Source organism: Erpetoichthys calabaricus, chromosome 4, assembly GCF_900747795.2.
Source record: "Erpetoichthys calabaricus chromosome 4, fErpCal1.3, whole genome shotgun sequence".
In the NCBI taxonomy this organism is placed as follows: domain Eukaryota; kingdom Metazoa; phylum Chordata; class Cladistia; order Polypteriformes; family Polypteridae; genus Erpetoichthys; species Erpetoichthys calabaricus.
Genome location: NC_041397.2, coordinates 209,102,368 through 209,127,829, shown reverse-complemented (window position 1 = coordinate 209,127,829; position 25,462 = coordinate 209,102,368). Strand labels below are relative to the sequence as shown.

The 25,462-nt window shown below is 38.6% G+C and overlaps 1 protein-coding gene across 1 annotated transcript in view; it reads left to right on the top strand.

Annotated features, from left to right (window-relative positions):
- Positions 1-25,462, top strand: part of zpld1a (zona pellucida-like domain containing 1a) — a 74,255-nt gene that overhangs the window by 32,573 nt on the left and 16,220 nt on the right. The window contains exons 7-8 of the mRNA XM_028801313.2: positions 1,805-1,976; positions 14,773-14,881. Of these exons, the coding sequence (XP_028657146.1) occupies positions 1,805-1,976; positions 14,773-14,881 (281 nt within the window). The remainder of the gene's footprint in view (positions 1-1,804; positions 1,977-14,772; positions 14,882-25,462) is intronic.

Below are 25,462 nucleotides of genomic sequence, written 5' to 3'. Positions count from 1 at the left end.
AGAGAGAACTACCTTGCTGCATATTCTGTTTGACTAAAATTATGCAAAAGCCTGGAAATAATTTGTAGTTTTTAATGCTGAATACAAGCTTCATGAATGCTTCCTATTGGGTAGGACAGCTTTGCTGCTTTCCCCCTTTCTTAAAACAACATAAAATAAGTCTCCTCTTTAGTGCCTGTGTTTCTTCTCTCTCTCCTACTCCCAGTCTCTCCTCTGAAATTTCTTTTCTCATTCTAGTGATTTTTTTTGACCAAACTTACCTATCAGCTTTAAACTTAAATACCCCCAGCAAAGAAAAAGCTCTTCAATCCCATGCACTGCTACCTTTCAGGTCCAGAATATCCTATTAAGCTATAGAACAGAACCACTAGACCACTAGGGAGAAAATCACTTGAAACTTTTCTGTTTGTACGGATAGGGGCTCATCTGCACTGCATGCCCTCTATACCAGGCAGCTGCATCCCATGTGGCATACTACTTACTGTATGTATCTGCTTTTCACTCTTGGGCATTCTTTTAGAGAGTTGCTTTTCAAGGTAACACTCCAAACAGATGTGGATTACCACCCCTTGATGGCCTCTTCATATACCTGCACTGGCAGACATACTGCAGATACTCTTAAATTAAAAATCTAGGTTTTAATTTTTCTGCATGACATGAAAAAAAAAATCCTGGCATTAGAGACACTTATTCAGTATTATGGTCTATACCATGAACATTTTTTTTAGACTATTAGTTATTTGGGTGGAGGTCCTTTGAACTCCACTTACCATGCTATTCTATCTGATAATGTAACCTTTCATTGAGTGAGGAGTAGTTCATTTGGGTGGCACTGTGTCGCTATGATTACTTCTGCTGCCCCACAGCTCGTGGAGACTTGGTTTGGATCTGGCTTGATTATTGTCTGTGTGTAGTTTGTTCATTCTTCTCTTTTCTGTGTTGACTTTTCTGCAGGTAGTCTGATTTTTTTTCTTCCACGTCTCAAAGTATGCAAGGTTAACTGACATATTTAAATTGGGAAATTATGCCTGAGTGAGAATTGATTTAATTTGACCTTGTGAAGGTCTGGCACCCTAACCAGTGTTCCTTCTTCAATGGATGATACTGCTGGTATACTACTCCAAACTGGAATATATTTATTTATGAAACAGTTGAATGAATTATTGGTATTATATTTTGAGGCATTTTAATCCTTACTGTGAATGATGTTAATGGAAATATAAGAATAAAGCAATCATTACATTTTAATTTGTTATTCAACATTAACAATATCAAATTGATCATTATATACGATTGCACTATTTAATGGGAGCATCTTATGATAACACCATTTTGGGGGACTGTTTAACCAGCACTGTGGATCTTTTTCATGTGATGAGGAATACAGCAAACTGAATCTACAGAGCCCTCTGAAGACTGTAGAGTTTACTCAATCAAATGCAAGACTTTTTTGCTTAGAATTGAAATTCTTAGCATAAGGCAGGCTGTCATTAATTTACTCCACAGACATATTGAGTTTTGCACTGATTATATAGTTTTTTTTCCTTTGGATTGGTTTTCTTTTGCATATGCAACTTCCTGCTTCATACAAAAGATTTATAAGAGATTTTAAAAGCCCTATCAAAGTTAATTACTGTTTTCAGTGACAAAACAAGGCAATATACATCCATTACAAAAAAAATCAATAATGGCATGTACAGTATAGTAGTTTTCTTCAGCTTCCAGAAAACTGTAATTTATTAAACATGGCTTTCCATTTATAGAAGTGACCTTGCAATACTTTTTCTTTCTGTATGTTAAACAGCTGTGACAAAGACCCTCAAACAACAGTCATAGAAAATGGAAAGAGTCAAATGGGCAGATTTTCCTTTGAAGTTTTCCGGTTTGTGAAGCACAAAAACCAGAAAATGTCGACAGTATTTCTCCACTGTGTGACCAAGCTTTGCAAATCAGATGACTGCCCTCTACTCATGCCGGTAAGGTCATAACAAATCTCTCTGAATGCAGTTTATCTTGAAATATGTGATATTTTACATGACCACATAAATTTGTGTAAAAGTGAAATTACCATAATTAAGGGCACATTAAAGGAAAATCTAAAAATACAGAGCACATACTGTACGTATGTAACGTTAACAGGTTTTGGATGTAGACATGTCAGTTACACTTTGTTTTAGGTCATCACAGGACATAAACATAGTAATTACCTTGTAACTTTATGAAATGTACCCACTGATTGAGAATACATATTGTGTAACTAGAGTAAAGAATTGGAAGTACACGTTTCTAATCATTAATCCAAATCTTACTTCATACTTTACCAATTCTGCTACCCTCATATATCAATGGACAGTTATTGGAGAAGCAGAGGTGTGGAACAGTGGAAGATTTCAAGTTGATAAGCACTGCAGTTCCGATGCTGAAGGTTGCACAAATTGCTGGTGCTGGTTCTCACCGCTAAGAAAAGGTGCTCGTATGGTGAAAAGTCAATTGTTGTGATACAATGACAGTTTGCTCAAAGTGCCTGAGGACCCCCATGAAGATTCCTGAAGGGGTACTCATTGTTATACTTGGTAAAGGAGCCAGTACAGTGAAACGTAGATCATTGTGTCATTGTTATACAATGACAGTGGAGAATTCTCCCTTGTGAAAATTAAAAATGGGTGCTGGTACTCACTGGTATGCTAAGAAAAAGTGGCAATAACTCTATGTTGAAACTGGAAAAGTTGTCGGTACTGCATACTGGTGAGGACCAGGCCACTTTAAGGACTGATTGTAATGAGGCTTGCACAATAATCACCATGTATCTACACACAACCAAATTTGTCTGAGCTTCGCAGAATGTACACTTTATGTATTCTCATATCAGTTTTGACATTTTGAAACAGTTTAGCGTGCAGGTAGCACAGATCTATTGCTTTGAACAATGAATGTTCTTGACCTCAATTTTGCTCAAAGCTTATTAGATTAGATGTTGTCAAGCTGCCCCTTTTTGTGCAACATCTTCGACATTTTACTCATCTACTATGGCTACTCATGCTGTAAGTTTAATTGGTATGAGCAACTCTGAAGTGAACTATTCAGGTTAAGAAATTTAGATGGATGAATATTTTATTAGTAGGCACAACAGACATGTATTTATACTCCTGCATACCATAAAACAAAACTTTAGTGGAGGTGTTTCATATTTTATCTGTCTAATATATCCAAATGCCTTTAAAATCACTTTAAAACCATTTCAAGGACTCAGCTGATTATCAGTGCATTTATGATCTATCCAGAGAAGCAGGCTCCCTTTAGGTTCATGGGAGTTTTCTCACAGATTCTCCAGGTATGCTGGTTTATATCCATATTTCTAAGGTGTGCATGTTCAACTTCATTACATAAATTAATCAGCTACTGGACCATGCCATATTTTATTACCCTGCAGACACATTTACTACAATGTCTACCAGTAGTTAAGATCTGAATCAGGGAATAAGAACAATGCTTTACAGGGATCTACTAATATATGTAATACTTTATACTCATTGTAAAAAAACTAGTACTAGAAGAGATAATAATAATAAAAAAAATCATTGGACTGACCAAGGCATAATAGTATCTTTCTTTAAATGTTTACACTCCATTTTGTTAACTATAGTCCAATACTTTCTCCTGAAACTTGTCACCTTCTTTTACGTAGTAGTGTTTTCCATGACAAAAGGGCACATTTGTAACCTCCTTTAAATATGGCACTTAGCAATTCAGACTTCTGTAGTTGAATAAAACACACATTAGATCCTCATTGTGTGGTTAATGCACAATAGCCTAGACAGGTGGTGAACAAGCAATGCTACTATTTTAATAGGAGACGTGGTACAAGTGTAACCAGGGGCACAGAACGTTACAAGAGAATTTCCATAACTGTTAGGTAGCTGTGTATATGCCCAAGTCGAAAAGAGTTTGACCAGGTGCTTTTCTTGTATAGTTAAACTTAATTCAAGTGCATCATTATCCATATTACTAACCGAGAATGGTAAACCGGATATGGACGCAGGGACCTGCCCATGGACGCAGGAGACATAGTGCGCAGGCGCCACACAAAGCCCCCCTCCCCAGAGTGAAACGGGAGAGATTACGAACCGTCTGACATGCCGCAAGCAGGATAAAGCGAGGTCAGAAATAAAAGACAGAGTAGGAAACAAAGTAAAACGTCATAAAGAGGTTAAAGAACGGGGCCAAACACATGGAGAGCAGGTTACAGATGATGAAAACTGGAATGCAACAGCTTCAAAAAAACCTAGGCACGAAACACATGCACAGCGAGATACAGAATATAAAAGCAGAAAAAATGACAGTTAAACGTCCACACCACACAGCGGAGGCAGACCCGGAAGGTGCAGGCGCCTACATCGCGCGTCGGAAGGCGCGGGAAAGTACGAAAGGCAAAGGCGCCTACACAGCATGGTAACACCAGACATAATACAGAAGGCGCAGGCGTTGCCGCCATATTGTGAGTGGCACTACTGCGTAGTGAAGGCGCAGGCGTCACCGCCATATTGTGCGTGGCACTACTGCGGAGTGAAGTTAGGAATAATGTGCTGCTTGAGATCGTACAAAACGCCGAACGCGACCCACCGTCTGAAACTGCAGAGGCAAAGCAGGCACGGGTTCAAACCGAACGAGTTCGACTGACGGATATACGCCTACAACGCGCGTCTCAAACCGCAGAAGCAGGGCAAGCATGGATTCAAAACAACGCAAGCTCCTACAACGCGCGTCTGAAACTACGGCTGCCCAGCGGGCATGGGTTCAAAACGCCGGGGGTAGGCGAGCGAAGCAAGCAGGGGGCGAAGCCCCCTTGTTACTTATAATTGATGTTACCATTTATTTATGTGGCCTAGCAATTTTTCTAAGAAGTTCCTACATATTTGTATGTTTGCCTTAGCTTAACATATGTATGTTTTTTTGACATTTTTAAGTACTCTTTTATGTAGAATTTGCACTGTAATAGTATCCAAAATTTAATAAGCAATGAGCAGTGTAGACACTGGTGCAAACAACACTGAAAGCTAAAGGGGAACAATTTTTTCAGTTACATTTTCACCTGTTTGCTGATGAAGAAGCATATCTTACAAATGAACCTACAAGTGAATATGGCACTGAAGTACTGCAATTGCACCCCCTTAGTATTTAGTGTTGTCTGAATTTGGATACAAATATATATTGTATATATTGGGTAAGCATTATTGTTAGGGTCCAGCGGCTGTGGAATATCTGTTGGCGAAGAAAGATTCACTAATCTTGACTTTTTTGATGATGCTGTGATTTTTTCAGAGTCAATGGAGGCTCTGATAGGGGCTCTTGAGAGACTGAGCGAGAAGTCTGAGTGTCTGGGCTTGCGATAAAAATCAAGATCCAGGCCTTTAATGACCTTTTGGGCACAGACATCAGCGTTGTATCTGTCTGCGGAGAGAGTGTCAACCTTGTCAAGAGGTTTACTTACCTCGGTGGACGACATTCATGTCTCTGGTGACTCTTCCTATAAGTCAGAACATGGATTGGGAGAACAAGGTGGGGTCATGAGGTTGCTGGAAAGGGGTGTATGGTGCTTCCGATATCTTTGCAATAAGATTAAATTTGAAGTCTTTAGAGTCCTGGTGCAACCATATAACAAGACATGGACGCTAACCAGTGACCTTAGACGAAGACTGGACTCCTTGGGTACAGTTGGTTTGACTTTGTGTCGAATGAGCAGTTGTTCATGGAGTCCCAAATGAGTCACATTACCTGCATTTTGAGGGACTGTCAGTTATGGCACTACAGCCATGTGGCATGATTTCCTGAGGGTGATCCAGCTTGCAGGATCCTCATTGTTGAGGACCCGAGAGGCTGGTCCAGGCCAAGGGGATGCCCACATAACACCTGGCTGTGGCAGATAGAGGGTCATTTCCAGAGGGTGGGACTGGACCGCGTGTCTGCCTGGGGGTTTGCCAACCAGGATCCAGAGCTGTTTCATCATGTGGTGGGTGGAGCAATGCGCTGTACCAGTACATGCTCCCCAACCTGACCTAACCTGATATTTTGGGTAAAAATATAAACTGCCTGTGGGAAGTATACAAACAGCACATTATATATTGTTACTAAACTATTGAATGTGATTCCAAGAGGATATTCTGTACAATCTATTTCAGTCATTTCTTATCATATTTACATAAACCTGACATCAAAACCTCCTTATTGAAATATATCAGAATCTGCAAGCTGTTTAAGAAGTGAGTCTTTTGTGGTTAGGTATATGACATACTCACCAAACTTCACTACAGAAGAGTGACATCAGCATCAAGGGATATTGGAATTGCTCATTTAGATCAGGGGCTGAGCAGATCCTTGGGACATCATAGGCTTCAGTCCAGTTGGGTGTGTGGACAATGTGTCACAAACTTGTTACTGGAGTAATAGAAATGGGATAGTCCTCTGCCACCTTAGTGTCAGGTTTTGGCAAAGCTAAGTCATCACTCCGGCCTTAAAATAGTCTTATTGAAGTTCTTTCACCCCTGCCGTCTAATGTTAATTCCTATCATGGTGCTATAACCTGTTACTTAATCCCCTATCAGGAAATATTCTACCAAGGCAGCATCTGTTGTCCATACCAGCCCCTATGTAGTCAAATATGGTGTGTGGGGGATGGCTGTCATTTTGTTAAGGTGGGGTTTACTCCTCTAATATTTTACTGTAACTCTCATTGTTATCTTGGTAGTGTCCTTGCCAACTTAATCACACTCTGTGCTGCCATTTTCACAAAATAAGTTACATTTTATCATGTGTTTTCTTCCAGATGTGAAATTTTATTTTTATCTTTGTCATTTTCTTTTTAATGGAAAGAGTCTAATTGAAAGAGCTGTGCTGGGAAACTGATTTCTGATTTTTGTAAAATATATCAATGGCTTATGCGGTTAAAAAAAAAAAAGAAAACAACCAAAAAGTTATTACTTCATTTCTCATTGCAACATTGTATATATTACAGTTTTTACAAGGAGTTATAGCCCCAATTTAATCTGCCTGCAAGTATTTAATTACAATCTATAGCAAAAAAAAAAACTACATTCAGAGGAAGTACTTCACCAGTTTGGGGAGGGAATCAACATGGCCAGTTAGACAAATGATTGGGTCTGCATGTCTGCTCCTGTCATGATCGCCCCTAAAGGGCTGTACATCTGACAAACAATTAAAAGGCAATAACAAGGCAGGGACAAGTCAAGATGAACTTGACTTTAAATAGTGTAATATACACAACAACAACAACAACAACACAATTTCATGTAAAGAGAACTTTGTGTAAGATAGGCAAACAAAAACAAAATGTCTAGGAATTATGCTGTTTTACTTACTTTATTGCCATTAAATTGTAAAAGATTTGAATTTAATTTTGTGATTTACATATAAACCAAGGGGCGGCATGGTGGTGTAGTGGTAGCGCTGCTGCCTCGCAGTTAGGAGACCCGGGTTCGCTTCCCGGGTCCTCCCTGCGTGGAGTTTGCATGTTCTCCCCGTGTCTGTGTGGGTTTCCTCCCACAGTCCAAAGACATGCAGGTTAGGTGGATTGGCGATTCTAAATTGTCCCTAGTGTGTGCTTGGTGTGTGGGTGTGTTTGTGTGTGTCCTGCGGTGGGTTGGCACCCTGCCCAGGATTGTTTCCTGCCTTGTGCCCTGTGTTGGCTGGGATTGGCTCCAGCAGACCCCCGTGACCCTGTGTTCGGATTCAGCAGGTTGGAAAATGGATGGATGGACATATAAACCAAACATCAACACAAATGCACTACATAAAAACACTAGTAATCATCATTCTTAATATCTAACAAAGAACCAGTTCAACAAAAACACTTCAATATGCATACAATTAATATAGAAGACTCAAAGGTCATGATGTTTTAATTCATCTCACAGCATGTGGATAAGTACTACTATCTATCTATCTATCTATCTATCTATCTATCTATCTATCTATCTATCTATCTATCTATCTATCTATCTATCTATCTATCTATCTATCTATCTATCTATCTATCTATCTATCTGTTATGAACAGCAATGTTCATACTCTTCATAGACCAAATCCATTAAACAAAAGGAGAGTGAATAGGGGATGAATTGTGCAACAGTTCAACATCTTTGAAGTGGAACTGAATTGTAGACTCAGTATGTTTTTTTGTTTATTCTAGACTAGCTGTTCCCTGTGGCTCCACCTGCGTAGTAGTGAAACAAGGCAAACTTTAAAAATCAACAAACAAAAAGGTATCGCTAGCTAAGCGGAGGCAAGTTATGTTCCAAAACACCGAGGTAGACTGATTCCCCACTCCTGACATCACGCTTCCCCCTTCCCTCAGCCTGCAGCCTCTGTCTCGGATTAGAGCAAATATATTACTCCTGCAAGCAAACTACGATTCTTAGCGTGATGAGAGAAGTTGCAAAATCAACCGGAATGTTCCAAGCAAATTCTAGAAAAAACCTGATCTAAATCCATTAAGTAGTTCTCTTGTTCACTAGCTAAGCAGATGTAAGATACACCCCAAGGCTGGCGTGTGAGTGAGGAGGGCCCTGCCCCCCTCCCGTGTGAGTGAGGAGGGCCCTGCCCCCCTCCCGTGTGAGTGAGGAGGGCCCCGCCCCCCTCCCTTTGGCCCATTGCATCTCTCTTGGTTTCCACAAATTATTCTGTACTGCAAGCAAATTATGATACTTAGCGCAATGAGAGAGGTCGCAAAGTCAACTGGAATGTTCAAGCAAATTATAGAAAAAAACCCGATCTAAATCTGTTAAGTAGTTCTCTCGTGAAAAGCAGACAGAGAGACAGACATTGGATTTTATATATATGGAGATGATCTATGATATAGTCTAAAGAAGTACTAGAAATACATAAATTACATAAGAATCAAGTTACACTGCGGTGGGTTGGCACCCTGCCCTGGATTGGTTCCTGCCTTGTGCCCTGTGTTGGCTGGGATTGGCTCCAGCAGACCCCCGTGACCCTGTGTTCGGATTCAGTGGGTTGGAAAATGGATGGATGGATGGATGGATCAAGTTACACTGTCTAATATCCAGTTAAATGACTGGTATGTCTTATTGTAAAAACACTAATCACAACAAAATTGTCAACCACTGCCACAGTATTATCATTTTCAAAAATAGTAATAATAACTGGATGTGTGATTGGTGCCCATTTAAGCATCATGACAGAAAGGTTTGAATTAATGCATATTCTAAAGACTGTAAACATGCATGTCCCAGATTGACTCGCTCACAAACTGGCAAGATACCCTGATGAAAAATGTTTTTCACTGATGGATCAATCTCATGGCCCTGTGGCCTATAAAAATCCAGCATCACCAAAATGTCAGGTTAATACTGAAAAAAATATGAGAAAATTACAGTGATGTTTGGTATTTAATAGTTGGAAATGGCTTTCTTAGTTCTAGTCTATATTGGAGGAAGAATAGGTAGCATGTCGGTGGGCCAGTAAGTAGCATCATGATTCAAGTACAGCCTGAAACATTTTTTTTTCTATCTTGTTCTTTATTTTGTTTCATATACAAAAAAATATGCAGAAAAATAATTATGAATAATATGTATGTGGAATTAGAAATCAAAATTTAATTTGCTATAAAGTTATCCAAAGTCAACACAAATCATTTGTGTTGCCAGTGTGCCTAGTACAGTGAAATTCTTACTTGCACGTCTCCTCAGAACAGTTAACAGTAATACGTTACCAATAAAAGACACACACACACAAATATACATAGCATGCATCATATACATTGTATATATACAGTATATTTGCAGATATTTGTTTATATATAAACACGGTATAAATATCCACATGTATATAATAAATACAAATATGTTTCAGTTTTTTTTCTTATGATTTAGTGTCCAGCAACCATGCAATCTGTGCATAGAATCTGATGAGAGTGCCAATAGCCCTGTACCATTTACTAAAAGGAAGGAGTAAGTAAAATGACTTGGCAGGCCGTCTGAGGTTTTTAATAATACTATTTCCCTTTCTAAGGAAGCAAGTGTTGTATATGGTGATGAGCGAAACAGGCAACTTTCACTTTGCATTTGGCATTGTAAAACTTACAATAAAATTTGTTTTGCATGTGATTTCACAATGAAACTCAATGAAAAAGAGGTTTTCTGATATCACTACAGAGAAGTGCAGTGTATTTTTAGAAATGTTTTTACTGCATATTTTCCACACAAAGACACACTAAAAGAAAATCATCACACTCTCTGTCGAACCTGTATTGTTCTTTAGTTTGCTTGTCTGACTCGCTTCTGCACAATTATTTAGTTGGGGGATTAAAATGATCACCACTTTTTACAAGTAGGTCATTAGTATTTTATGCATTTCTCTGTTCCTACATGTTGTAGCAAATAAGCCCTTTGTCCACCTCTTGAACCCTCAGGTACCACTCTGATAACCAGGTGAAAGTATAATAACTATTTATTTTGTTGTCACACAGTGCACCAAGCACCCTCCACTCCACACTCATATAACAATAATTCTCTCTCAACAAACCAATACCTCCTCGCCCAGACACTTTGCCACCCTACCTCCCAGCTCAGCTCCGTGTTCTGGGCTTCCCATAGTCCTTTTATAGCCCCTGACCCGGAAGTGGTTCCTGGCCAAACCTACAAGTCCGTTTTCCTTCCGGGTCAGGGCAAACCGTCCTCTTCTTTATCCCGGGAGCACGTCGTTCCTTCCGGACACGTGATGCTGACGCACTCCCGGGTTATAGGGCACACAAGAGCCAACTAGCCCCCCTACAGCAACTCCCGGTGGTCCCCAAGGTATCCAGCAGGGCTGTGTATATAAACTACAAAGTCCATGAGGCCCTGCTGGCATTCGGGGCACCATCATGCTGTCCGGAGGGCTCCTCCTAGCGGCCTGGGGGTGGCGACCGGAGTCCATAGCCGGTCGTCCATCACAATGTTATTATCATAATAACTGTATTATCCATTCCATCAGAAAAAAAAACTTTCAGAATGTAAGTCTTAATCATTACCAGTGATCGAAATTAATCTAATCTAAGCTATGGTGGTGCTGTAATAAATGCTGTTGCCTCACAGATCCAGAACCCTGGGTTCCAAACTTGTGTCTCGTCATCGTTCTTGTGGAGTTTGCACCTTCTCTCTGGGTCAGTGTGGGGTGCCTTACATGTCCTCTTGTTTTCCTTCCATACCGCTAAAGATGTGTGTGTGTTGTATACATTGGTGATGCCAAGCAGGCTCTTTGGGAGTATGTGTGTGATTGAGACTAGAAATAAAGGGACATCCTGTCCAAGGCTGGTTTATTCTTTGAACTCTGTACTGCCAGGAAAGGCTCAGGCCCACCAAAACTTTGAATTGGATATTGATTGATTTCAGTTGAAGAATGTTTGTCTAATATTCTTACAAACAATGTAGATATGCAAAATGCATCAATTTAGATAAACTAACTGCCATTTAAAGTTAGCAGCTTCATGAAAAGCATTAATAGTTTGATGTACATGTTGAGGGCGGCACGGTGGCGCAGTGGGTAGCGCTGCTGCCTCGCAGTTGGGTGACCTGGGGACCTGGGTTCGCTTCCCGGGTCCTCCCTGCGTGGAGTTTGCATGTTCTCCCCGTGTCTGCGTGGGTTTCCTCCGGGCGCTCTGGTTTCCTCCCACAGTCCAAAAACATGCAGGTTAGGTGGATTGGCGATTCTAAATTGGGCTTGGTGTGTGTGTTTGTGTGTGTCCTGCGGTGGGTTGGCACCCTGCCCGGGATTGGTTCCTGCCTTGTGCCCTGTGTTGGCTGGGATTGGCTCCAGCAGACCCCTGTGTTCGGGTTCAGCGGTTTGGAAAATGGATGGATGGATGTACATGTTGATAAATATCTTGCTAGGTTTTCAGAAGTTTATGATGGCAGTGACATATTGTCCATCTGTGAAAAGAAGCCAAAACAGTCTTTCTTGGCTGTAGAGGTTTAGCTGCAAATTCGGTATGGATAGTATCACAAAAACGACCAAGAGACATCAAAAAGGTTTGGGGAGCCATCCATATAATATGCCTTTGCTGCAAAATGGGTATTGTTGTGAGATGATCATAGGTTAGAGTCCAGAACAGAACTGATGGAATGGAGGCAAGATGGCGACTTTAAAGGCCAGTACAGGAAGTGACATCATCGGGACCAGAAGTGACATCATCGATCACGTGAGACCCAGAAGTGATGTCTTCGGGACCAGAAGTGACATCATTGATCACGTGAGACCCAGAAGTGATGTCTTTGGGACTGGAAGTGACGTCTTTAATGGTGCGAGATTTCCCGTGGATGGTCTGCAGAGGATTGAGAGAGAGAGAGTGAGTTAGTGCAGCTTGCCACCCCCTGGTCTGGTGTAGGACTGCTATTATTCAGCCCCTGTAGCTGCCTCCCAATCGCACATGTGTTTCAATAGTTAAAGAAAAGATGAAGAAGCTTGCTTATAGATAAAGAACAAAAGAATGTGACTTATTTGCAGAATTCAATATATTTTTCTCTTTTGAAAAAGCCATTATGGAAAACGTGTGCAATTGTGAGAGAAGCTATACTAGTAATTGTGTGAATTGTGTCTATTAGTTACAAGAAATTGTATTTGATTATAATAGGCTAATGCAAGAAGTGTTAACATTTTGACTGCAAATGTACAATATACTATGAACTTGTTTCATCTTATTTCCTATGCTGGAGTCGTGAAGGTGTCTATGACAAAATCCCAAGCAGAGTCTATCCCTTGTAAATGTCTCCAGCTCTTCCTAGTGACTTTCCCATTTTTTCCCAGGCCATCTGAGAGATAAAATCCATCCTTTATACCTGACCAGCAGGTATTTTCATTAGATGTGGAAACCACTTCCTTTAGGTTGTTAGCAAACTGGAGCAGTAGCAGCTCTGCTTCAAGGCACCCATTTTGGAAAATGAGCTCCATAATCTTATGTCAAACAGTTGCTCTCTGTATGAAATTCATGTGGTCATATCTGTATCTAACACCCTTGACCTTTGGCCAAGATGGGGTAGTAAAATCCAATAAATCATTAGCTTTGTCCAAGGACGTATCTCCTATACTGTATGTAAAATGCCACTGACAAGATGTATGTTTGTAGGCATCATGTTACTAATAATTAGTTTCAGTGTACTGTATGTTAACTTATAAAGAATGGCTAACACTAAAAAAATAATTTCAACATTAATTTATTTTTAATTTCATTCGTTTACTTATCAACTTAGGCACATCCCTTCTGGTTTGTCTGCAGAATGATTCACCCTTTCTCTTGTGCGCAGCTTTTCCATTTTTGGTTTAAATTACTGCACACCAACCACAATGTTAACAATAAGTATATTTACTAGATTTAACATACATAGTTGTGAAATTTTGAGGAAATATGCCTGGTCTTTGACAAAAGCAATCGTTGCCAGAGTTCAGGAGGTGATGGTCTCCTTTGTGTCTCGTGTTTCATGTGCTGCGTGATTGAATGACAGTGGAAGCACAAAGAAACAGGGTGTTGGAGAATTAAATTACGTGGAGCTCTCGAGGTTGTGTTCTGCTAAGGTCTGTAGTAAGCAGCACTCAGAATGTTGCTACTGCTATGGCTGCAAAAGAGAAATTATATTTACCCCTTGTGATAATATTGCCCAGCCTCAGCTATAATATAATTCCATACAAAATAATGTTACTTCAGATTCTCAGTTTAAACAGGCTTAAAATTGATAATGACGTTGTGCAGAAAAAAAAGATGCCATTTAATTATCCCTTAAAACAGGGACAATCAATGTAACCACTGCATCCAAAAATTATGCCTAATTAAATGTAATAAGAGTGCACTTCCGAATTGCACGTATGTTTGTTCCTGCATTGCTGTGTTCTCCAAAGAATTTTAAAGTGCTCATCAGTTTGTCACGGAAATAAACAAACCCAAAGAGCTTAGAAAATCAGCAGTGCCTGCTGCTGTGTGATATGACGGACCTTTTAAATTGTTGTCTGTGATAGTTTAAATGATAACAGTTAAGGCTTATCCAAATACCATAGCACTTGCTGCTCAGTTGTTCACTGAATCTCAAATCAGAACATAACACTCATGTCTAAAATTAAGCAATACCATAAACGGCAGTGTGTTGTACATAATATAATTCTTTTCTGAAGTACTTTTTGGTTTTTCAGAATGATGCAAGAGCTTTTGTAGAATCCACATTCAAATTGATGACCTCTAGTTAAATTATAGTCTGAGTGGTGACCTTTTATCATTTTCTTAAAGATGATAGCACGGCAGGCAGTGGTTGGCACTTCTTTTGCAGTCAGATCATGATCTATCAAGTTGATTTCCTCTCTGGGCTCAAGTTCTTCAACATCTCAACAACAAACAGAATGACTGGTGACTCTGAACTGGCCTTTGGTGCAAAAGTGTCATGTGATGGAGTGGTGCCTCATCCAGGGCTGACCCATGCTTTAGGTGCTATACAGCTAAATCAGGCTTCAACGTGTCTTGAACAACCCCCCAACTGGAACAGTGGATACAATTTTGAGTCATAGATTAACTTTATTGAGATATGGGAAGTAAATGGAGAACCTAAAGTAAGCCCATGTGGGCATGAGAAGAGCATTTAAACTCTACAAAGATGGGTAAAGCTTCAGGACTGGAACCCAAGAGTGGACGTATAACTCAGAAGAGTTACATACCCTACCACAAAACCACCCATTACTAATTTTGCCAGTCTGAAATATATACATATGTTTGGTTTGCAGGTTTGTGGAAAAAGAAAACGAAGAGACCTTCTAGAGAGCACAACAACTGCTCCCCAAGGTGCCTCTGGAAATGCTGTTATTACTGCTGGTCCTATCATCACTAGGAGTGGTGAGTTCTTCTGCTCTACTACAATGTATAGTATGATTTTTTTTTCTTTTTTTAGAAGATCAGGCACTAAAGCACTGGTACACTCTTGCTCTTGAAGTGGTGTGTCTTTTTTTAATTACTCTTCCTCTATTGCAGCTCTTATCTGCTATTAGGGGTCCTGGCTATCTTAACCCTCTAATTACTGAAAAAAATTAATTTAATTTTTTCAGCTTGGTACTTCATGACTTTTCCTAATTTTATGAGAGCTGCTTCTGACATGTTTCAGAGGTAATTTATGAATATTACATAAAAGTTCTATTTGGAGTCCCAGACACCAGAGCTATAAAACATGACTAAATGCAATGCTTAGATTCTCTGATTGATTTTTGAGGGAACAGTTGGCCCAACAGTATCCATTCCAAATAAATTTGTGAACTTGGTAACATGCACACAAACACAAACCTTTGTAAAAAATACCTATATACACATAGAAACACTAAAGTTCAACAACTCAGGACACTGTTACATTGCTACCTTTTAATGTGTTCTTACTGTATATCAGAATATTTACCTAAAATTCCTGTTGAAGGCCTGGTGTAATGTTATCACAGGCTGTTTTAGTGAGGCTCTCATCTTCATCCCAAACACTTACTGGCAGTGCCAAAAAGTAAAGAGTAGAATATAACATTTGTGTATAGTGTGCTGTCTGTTTCTAGTAATAAGGAAAGCTGTGTGCTAGTATGTCAGAAAGAAGAGGACTTATTAGTATTATCTGAGACCAGTAACAGCACACTGCCGATAATATGCAGTGAATACACTTGACTTTCCTTCTCTGTACGTTTAACATTCATTTGCTCAGAGGTTGATACCTCTCAGAACTTCTTCACTTGTATGTGCCAACGAGAGCACTGCGGTCTACAGACCAGATTCTCCTAATTGTGCTGAGGTTGGAGCTGAAGCAAAGGGTGGGGATTGGGCTTTTGCGGTGGCTGTCTCCTTTTCTCTGGAATGGCTTAACCTTATTATATTTGTACCAGTAATGGCACACTGCACGATAACATGCAGTGAATACACTTGACTTGAGCATTCATAGTTGTCATCCTCTTTCTCTGTATGTTTAGCATTCTTTTGCTCAGAGGTTGTTGCGCTTGCTGCTTCCTGAGCAGCTCTTCTTTTCTCCACCCTAGCGGCCTGCTTCTTCTCTTCTTTCGTCGGCATCTTTTTGCGTTAAAACTGATTAAGTCAGTTTTTGTGTTGCGATTACTTAGTACATTTTCCTTAATTTTTTACTTAAGCTGGCACTTAAATCATTCTTAAGGCAGATTGAAGACTTAAGATATGGAGACATAGGGGAAGTGAAGGCGAAGGTGGTAGGGATGAGAGCAGCGCCAGTATGCATGCGCTGCACAGCCGCCCTGCTGCCTGCTGCCAAGAGTTGATTCTACAATAAAATAAAATAAAAATAGAAAGAGGAATAATTCCAAAACTCTTCGCTTTTAATATAAAGCTGCAGTGCAGAGTTTCAGCTTAGTATATGTGTACCAAATTTCAGGCTACAGGTTATTTGATTTTTTGACCATGACCTTCCTGGGTTGACCTTTGACATTGGAGGTCAATCATCACCCCGAAAGCAAATAGTAGACATCACATAGTATATGTGTACCACATTTCAGGTCAATATGTCAAACAGGTGATTTAAAACCTTGGACAGACAAACGGACAGCCACGGTAGCGTATTATATAAGAAGATGTAATGTGCAAACTGTAATGGTGCATGAAAATCACAGGTGAAAACTATTCTGGTGTGTATTTGGCACATATGTTCAGATACATCACTGGTTTCTTTTACTTGCATATTATCATTAATCTTTAAATTAAATAACATTGTATTTGAATCTATTACTGCATTTTTTCAAAACCTTTGGTATAATAATTATTTATTGTATCATAAAAACAATAATGTTAAACTCCTTTCTATTTTAGTATAGTCAGACACATTTGAAAAATCCAATTTCTATCCAATTTTTTTATAAACAGCTAAATTTTAGGAATCAAAGATAAAATCTGTAACTCTTTCTGCTAATCCACTCTACTAAAGCCATATCACCTACACCTACACCTGAACACCAGCAAAACCAAGGAGGATTTTAGGAGGCCCAGACCCCTCATAGACCCCGTGATCATCAAAAGTGACTGTGTGCAGATGGTGCAGACCTATAAATATCTGGGAGTGCAGCTGGATGATAAATTAGACTGGACTGCCAATACTGATGCGCTGTGCAAGAAAGGACAGAGCCGGCTATACTTCCTTAGAAGGCTGGCGTCCTTCAACATCTGCAATAAGATGCTGCAGATGTTCTATCAGACAGTTGTGGCAAGTGCCCTCTTCTACGCGATGGTGTGCTGGGGAGGCAGCATTAAGAAGAGGGACGCCTCACGCCTGGACAAACTGGTGAGGAAGGTAAGCTCTATTGTTGGCATGGAGCTAGACAGTTTAACATCTGTGGCAGAGTGAAGGGCGCTCAACAGGCTCCTATCAATTATGGAGAATCCACTGCATCCACTTAATAGTATCATCTCCAGACAGAAGAGCAGCTTCAGCGACAGGCTGCTGTCACTGTCCTGCTCCACTGACAGATTGAGGAGATCGTTCCTCCCCCAAACTATGCGACTCTTCAATTCCACCCGGGGGGGTGAACGTTAACATTTAACATTATACAAAGTTATTGTCTGTTTTTCACCTGCATTATTATCATTCTTTAATTTAATATTATTTATTGTATCAGTATGCTGCTGCTGAAAAATGTGAATTTCCCATTGGGATTAATAAAGTATCTATCTATCTATCTATCTATCTATCTATCTATCTATCTATCTATCTATCTATCTATCTATCTATCTATCTATCTATCTATCTATCTATCAGCCACTGCAAATATTGTATGTTTTTCATGATATAGTAAAATGTTGTGCTGTAGCTGCATCTTTTCTAGGTTCTCAAAATTGAGCAGCTACTGAGGTGGAAAGGTAGGATTCAGCATGAGCCAAATGCGTAATAAAATAAATTCCTCGGTCCAATAAAGTTTGTTTTAAAAACTGAAAATTTAAAAAGAACAGTTCATAAATATTCAGAAAAAAAGTAGAATAAAAGGCAAAAAAGGAAAAAATTTTTTTCAGTGTCTCATTACAATCTTAGCTTTTTCATGTTACTTTCTATACTTAAAAATAGCATTACTTTTCCATGGCAAACCTACATAGGCTTCACCTCAATATGTTCAGAACGTTCAATACTTTCAATATGTCAAGTACAGTTTGAAACTGTTTGCCGTCCATTCCTGACCTACTGCAAGGCAGATCATAGACTGAACTAGTCGGAATGACAAGAAGTAGTTAGAATATTCCATTTACAGTGTAGGTTGTAGGGGATATAATCGAACCTTCCATTGACTATTCAAATTATAATAACGTTTTAACATAACTAGGAAAATACTTCTGTCCATTTAACATAACCTAACAAACTAACAAATGGCTCTTACACATACATTATATAGAATATATAGAATATACAGTATACATCTTAAATATCACTTCAGTACTTTTAGTCATGTTTTTTATTATTTCAGAAGGTTGTCAGTTTGTAAGGCCTCCTAATTACTGTACTTAATTAATGGTTTACTTCTAAACAATATACGATTTGTGAGAAAAACTGCTGTTAGCCAGTATTGTAGAAAAACTGTACAAAATCTGTTGGACGCAATAGCAGATGCAAGTACTTGAATAGATCTAAATTAGAATGTGAAGAAAGCAAAGATTGTGGTTGTAAACCGAACAAGTTCACAAATACAAATATTGGAGCAAAAATTAAATCTAAAATTGAAGCTTTAGATTCTAAAATGTTATTTTTGACACTTTTATATGGCTTACAAGATTTGGATGCTTAAATCAGACACCATAGTCAGGATAAATGCATTCCAAATGTGACCTTAAAGGAGCATTATACAGTGGTGTGAAAAACTGTTTGCCCCCTTCCTGATTTCTTATTCTTTTGCATGTTTGTCACACAAAATGTTTCTGATCATCAAACACATTTAACCATTAGTCAAATATAACACAAGTAAACACAAAATACAGTTTGTAAATGGTGGTTTTTATTATTTAGGGAGAAAAAAAATCCAAACCAACATGTCCCTGTGTGAAAAAGTAATTGCCCCCTGAACCTAATAACTGGTTGGGCCACCCTTAGCAGCAATAACTGCAATCAAGCGTTTGCGATAACTTGCAATGAGTCTTTTACAGCGCTCTGGAGGAATTTTGGCCCACTCATCTTTGCAAAATTGTTGTAATTCAGCTTTATTTGAGGGTTTTCTAGCATGAACCGCCTTTTTAAGGTCATGCCATAGCATCTCAATTGGATTCAGGTCAGGACTTTGACTAGGCCACTCCAAAGTCTTCATTTTGTTTTTCTTCAGCCATTCAGAGGTGGATTTGCTGGTGTGTTTTGGGTCATTGTCCTGTTGCAGCACCCAAGATCGCTTCAGCTTGAGTTGACGAACAGATGGCCGGACATTCTCCTTCAGGATTTTTTGGTAGACAGTAGAATTCATGGTTCTATCTATCACAGCAAGCCTTCCAGGCCCTGAAGCAGCAAAACAACCCCAGACCATCACACTACCACCACCATATTTTACTGTTGGTATGATGTTCTTTTTCTGAAATGCTGTGTTCCTTTTACGCCAGATGTAACGGGACATTTGCCTTCCAAAAAGTTCAACTTTTGACTCATCAGTCCACAAGGTATTTTCCCAAAAGTCTTGGCAATCATTGAGATGTTTCTTAGCAAAATTGAGACGAGCCCTAATGTTCTTTTTGCTTAACAGTGGTTTGCGTCTTGGAAATCTGCCATGCAGGCTGTTTTTGCCCAGTCTCTTTCTTATGGTGGAGTCGTGAACACTGACCTTAATTGAGGCAAGTGAGGCCTGCAGTTCTTTAGACGTTGTCATGGGGTCTTTTGTGACCTCTCGGATGAGTCGTCTCTGCGCTCTTGGGGTAATTTTGGTCGGCCGGCCACTCCTGGGAAGGTTCACCATTGTTCCAGGTTTTTGCCATTTGTGGATAATGGCTCTCACTGTGGTTCGCTGGAGTCCCAAAGCTTTAGAAATGGCTTTATAACCTTTACCAGACTGATAGATCTCAATTACTTCTGTTCTCATTTGTTCCTGAATTTCTTTGGATCTTGGCATGATGTCTAGCTTTTGAGGTGCTTTTGGTCTACTTCTCTGTGTCAGGCAGCTCCTATTTAAGTGATTTCTTGATTGAAACAGGTGTGGCAGTAATCAGGCCTGGGGGTGGCTACGGAAATTGAACTCAGGTGTGATACACCACAGTTAGGTTATTTTTTAACAAGGGGGCAATTACTTTTTCACACAGGGCCATGTAGGTTTGGATTTTTTTTCTCCCTAAATAATAAACACCATCATTTAAAAACTGCATTTTGTGTTTACTTGTGTTATATTTGACTAATGGTTAAATGTGTTTGATGATCAGAAACATTTTGTGTGACAAACATGCAAAAGAATAAGAAATCAGGAAGGGGGCAAATAGTTTTTCACACCACTGTATATATGGACCTAGAAAATCACTAATGAATAGGTTCTACATACATTGACAAGGACCATGGAGGTAGAAAATATAATAAAAAGAGGAAAGCTGAAGTACTTTGGAGAGATGGAAAAACACAAAAAGTACAAGATTTTAAAATACATTACAGAAGGAAAGATTGAAGAAAAATGTGCAAGAGGAAAGACAGAAACATCCTGGATGAGTAAAATAAGAGACTGGACAGGATTTAACAGAAAACAACTGATATAACTAGAGATAGATGGAGATACAACATGTTATTACCAAGTCTCTGAGATGGCACCAGCATAGAGAGAGATCCACCACTGTACTGGAGTATGGCCATGCAGCAGCCAATTGACACCAGAGAGTGCTCTAGGCATATGGCCTAAGGACTTCTACACAATATTTGGAACCACCCCAGAAGATATTCCTTGAAAACACCCAAAAGCAACTCATGGCTGGAGCTTAAAAGGCTTTTGTGGCCATAGGGCTACAGGAAGTCAGAAGGAAAATTGACAAGCGTTTAACTGTTGGGAGGAATAAACACATGAAAAGTAAGCAAGAGAAATATTTTGGTGATATGTGTAGGTGGGTAAGTGAATAAGACACCCCAACAGACAGAGAGGGTTTGTAAGTAGCGTTTATCCTGATCGAAGGGGGAGCCAGGATATTAATTTCTGTTTGTTTATTTAATATTTTGTTACTCCCCATTATTCTTCTTTTTGTTTATTATTTTAATTAATAAACACTCTTTTCTATAACCTTGGCCTGCTTACCACTTATTTTAGATATGGAGATGGCTTGTGAGTGCTCTTTATTATTCTTACTATTTATAATGAAATTAATAGGTTTCCCTATATTAGCTTATGTGTTTTGCTGTGCTTTATTACTTCTCAATACTTTGGAGGGTTTTGTTTCCTAACCATGCGATTGACTGTTTCTTCTTAGTACTATTATTATTATATAACAGTATACCTGCCAATCCTTTTTTCCATATAAATGAAGCAAAGTTGACATGCTCACTCATTAACAAAAAAGTTATTTCCTGTTTAGCTAAAAAACAGAAATTTTGTAGGATGGTACGTCTTAGTCAGAAAGGTAATTTTGATATATCTGTATTTAGGTGAAAAAAAAACACAATAGAAAAACTAAATACTCCAAAATGTCAAAAATGCCTTGACAGATTTGATTGAAATTTCGGAATGTGGTAAAAAAAAATTAGCCGAAAAGGGTTTTTTATTTGTTGATTTTGTCATTAATAATGCTCTAATGAGTGGGACATTCTAACACACACTGCATCCCCCGTTTCGCCAGAGTGCAGCAATCACAAGAACAAATGATGTGTTCTGGTTTATGCAAATGAAAACCACCTGTACAAGTGAAATGAAAAGAGTAAAGTTCAGCAAAGCTCAAAGAAGATGCATTTAGCAGGTGCTTGCCAGGCACCGTGGCTGTGAGAGAAGTCAATTTCACACAACTGATCCAGTAAGAAAGGTATTTAATATATATATTACCCTCCCAAACCTCCTTGTGCAAATGCTGAAGTTGGAACTACACATCAAATAAGCCAGTGGACTGCTCCAGATGATTTCATCAGTGCTCATAAAGTTTTAGGCGCATCAATAAAATCAACATGTCATCAAAGGAAGCAACCACCTTGGGATAACAATTTAATTGTCTCACTCGATTACACCATTTATCTTAGAGCTGCATTTCTCAGCCTTTATGGCCTTGGGACCCAGTTTTACTTTTTTAAGTTCCTTGACGACCCATAGACAGACATCATTTAAACAGTAGAGGGAGGAGGCCCCCCTTGGTGAAACAAACGCAGTTAGAAACAGGAAAAAATATTGCAGTGTGGTCGAACACTTCAGCACACTGGGATGTGTGATATGTGACAATAAATCTGAGAAAAACTGATTACACTTCATTTTTTATCAGTGCATAGCCTTGCATTTTTGAAAAAGTCAATACTGTTGTCCACCTGCATATTATCATTAACTCTTTCAGGGCGGATATCAACTTTTGTCAAAAGGAGGGCTTGATGGTGGCATCAACTGTAAATTGTGACAAAACCTGCCGTTATGTTTTAGCTGGACTCTCTTTGATAGAAGGAAAGTTAGCTTCATTAGTTTGACTGAGATTCCCTGCTCTTGCATGAGTAGCGAGGATCAAACAACACCAAAAATGGCATTGACATCTGGCGAAAGACTGAAGCGAATGCGTAAAGCAAAATACTCTGTGCACATGACTATGTCCTCCCCATTTGCCTGGGAGGACCGCCACTTACAATGACAAAAGGTACAAACCAGATTGTGATGCACTGTGAACACGGCCTCCACTGCCGCCTCCACACCCTGCCGCCCCATAAAACAAAGACAGCCTGGCAACCAGCCTACTGTGCATTCCTGGCGCACTGGCATCCACGGCATGTAGCAAAAGATATTTTATGTTGATTTCTGTGTAAAACCATTACTTTGTGTGTTTTTCAGAAGTATTTTATGTAAGTTTAAGACGTCAAAAAGTGAATTTCATAATACCAATCAATGATCAGCATTATGCATTTTTTGATTAAAAAAACAAAGAAGAAGACAAACCCCACCACAGATTAACTGATGAAGTTAAGCCACGATTGATGAAACACCATTTTTCTAAAGTTGATGGAGACGCTGCTTTTCAGAATTTAATAAGAAGATAACAGGAGATAAAATTGGTAAAATTGTTTTTTGTTGGTAGATATTTATTCATATCCACTGTATACTGAGGCAGTACTAATTTTAGGCTTTGATGCTAAAGGAGAGTTGCGATTTTTAGCAGATTTTAGCTTTGAATGAATCAACTGTAAATCACGTTTGTAACTGAATGTCGCATTAATATGGAGGACTGTATGTAACATGTTCATGTCCAACCATATGTAGCTCAAGTGAACTAATATTATTAGCCCCTGGTGAAAAAAATACAAAAACTGTATACAGAAGAGTACTTAGCTACATAGTACTTCTAACACATTTGATTAGCCATCAGCACTGTAACTGAGGCCCACTGGGCTATTTCTTGGATGAAACCAGGTAACACAGCTAGTCTAATATAAAGATGAAAAAGAGAGGAAGATAAATTAAATCCCTCCACCCAATATAAGCACTTGATCAATTTCAGGTTTACTAATGATGGGCATTATGATTTAGTTTACAGATTTGATTCTTTTAAACAACCTGTTCAAGTGAATCAATTTGTTTGACTAATTTGATTCCTTAGGTTCAGTTTTATGTGACTGCAGTTAAATTTATTGAATACACTGAGGGACATAAAATGTATTCATATGTACTATTTTGTTCATATAAATTGAAGCTTTCCCAAAATTATATGTACGAAAGTGTCATTACTGTAATAGAGAGGAGACCAAGTGCTTTTGGAGGGATGGGCAAATGAACATTTCTGAAAAACTACCACTCAGAAATGTAAGTGAGAATCAATGGTATAAAGTTAGCTGGAGACCAACAGGAGGTAGCATGCATTTTCATAATTTACTTGTAATTTTGACAAGTATGTTTTGAGATTTTTCAGGTGAGGTAAGCGTATGATTTGAAGTAAGGTAGTTGTATTCACTAACCATGCCGGTGGAGAATGGCAATGTATGCATATCGATTGCAAATGCAAATGAGAACTTTATTTCATTCTGTATACAAGAAAATAACAATCTTATAATAATAGTCAATACGTAGACATGTAATATAAACATACTCAGAGAAACGTAAGAATCAAACAGCTGGAACTTGCACATGTACTCTAAATATCTACCTGCAAAACTAAAGTTGATAACATTGTGTATGGTCCCTCACACTAGTCATTCATAATGATCAATTCATTCTTAAATCTCCCATCACTAAAGCTTCCACAAACATAAATTAAAGGCTGAAAAATAAAATGTTAGAAACACAATATTTTTATTTTTTTAGTATAGCATTAATTTTCTCTCATTTTTTAAATAAATCCTTTTTCCGAAGTCCACTAATGAGGACCTTCTCCAACTATAACACAACACTAGCATATAAGCATCAAATTTTTGACATTCCACCTCTCCTACCTCATACATTGGTCAAGAGCCCTGTCTTCCATTCAAAAACCTGATCCCGTTTAAATATTCTTTCTGTTCATACACTACTCTGATTTTTCCAGAAATGCTTATTTAACAGTTTTTTTATCAAAAAAAATCCATGTGCTTTGGACATTGTTAGCCTACAACTGGATAAGTAACGTACATTATGCAACATGAATAACTCAAGATTTTTTTTTCTTGATGTTTTAATGTTATATGCTGTTGTTCAGAACTGGCCCCCTGTTTCCCCACTCAAGCTTGTTGTGTCATAAACTTTGTGATCACTGTTCTCCATTAAAACATGACCTAAAAAACTTCTCTTAGGATCACTACAAACAACACAGGGTAAATAACAGACATAAAAATATAATTTTTGGGTAGAGTGTTTCATGGAAGAGGGGCCTCCAACAATTCAATATTTAAAACTGAACGTGGGCAAAAATTACATTAATTTAAAAGTATCAGAAGAAAAAGTATTTTGCAAGACATATTCCATGACTACAGATCAGAACTGAACCATACAGTAAGATACTATTGTATACGTGTTTTTATAGTACAGATGATGCTGAACTTGCCACACACACATCATCTTAAATATACAGTACTTTATCTTAGTAATTCAGTGACTAAGTTTTATCTATATTTTATGCAGTTTCACAAAATTGTTCAATGACAATATTTTATAGGCATTCCTAAAAGTGATTCAAAAAGAGTATATATATTATGAGTATACATATTTAGCTTGTTTCATTGTACATTAACTGCACTGAATTTGTTACATTTGGATTTTTTTTTATAGACAAATCTGCTTATAGCAAAATCAAAAGAAGAATGTAAGGGACATAAAATATCTATGCTATACTTTTCCAAAAAGCAGAAATAAGTTA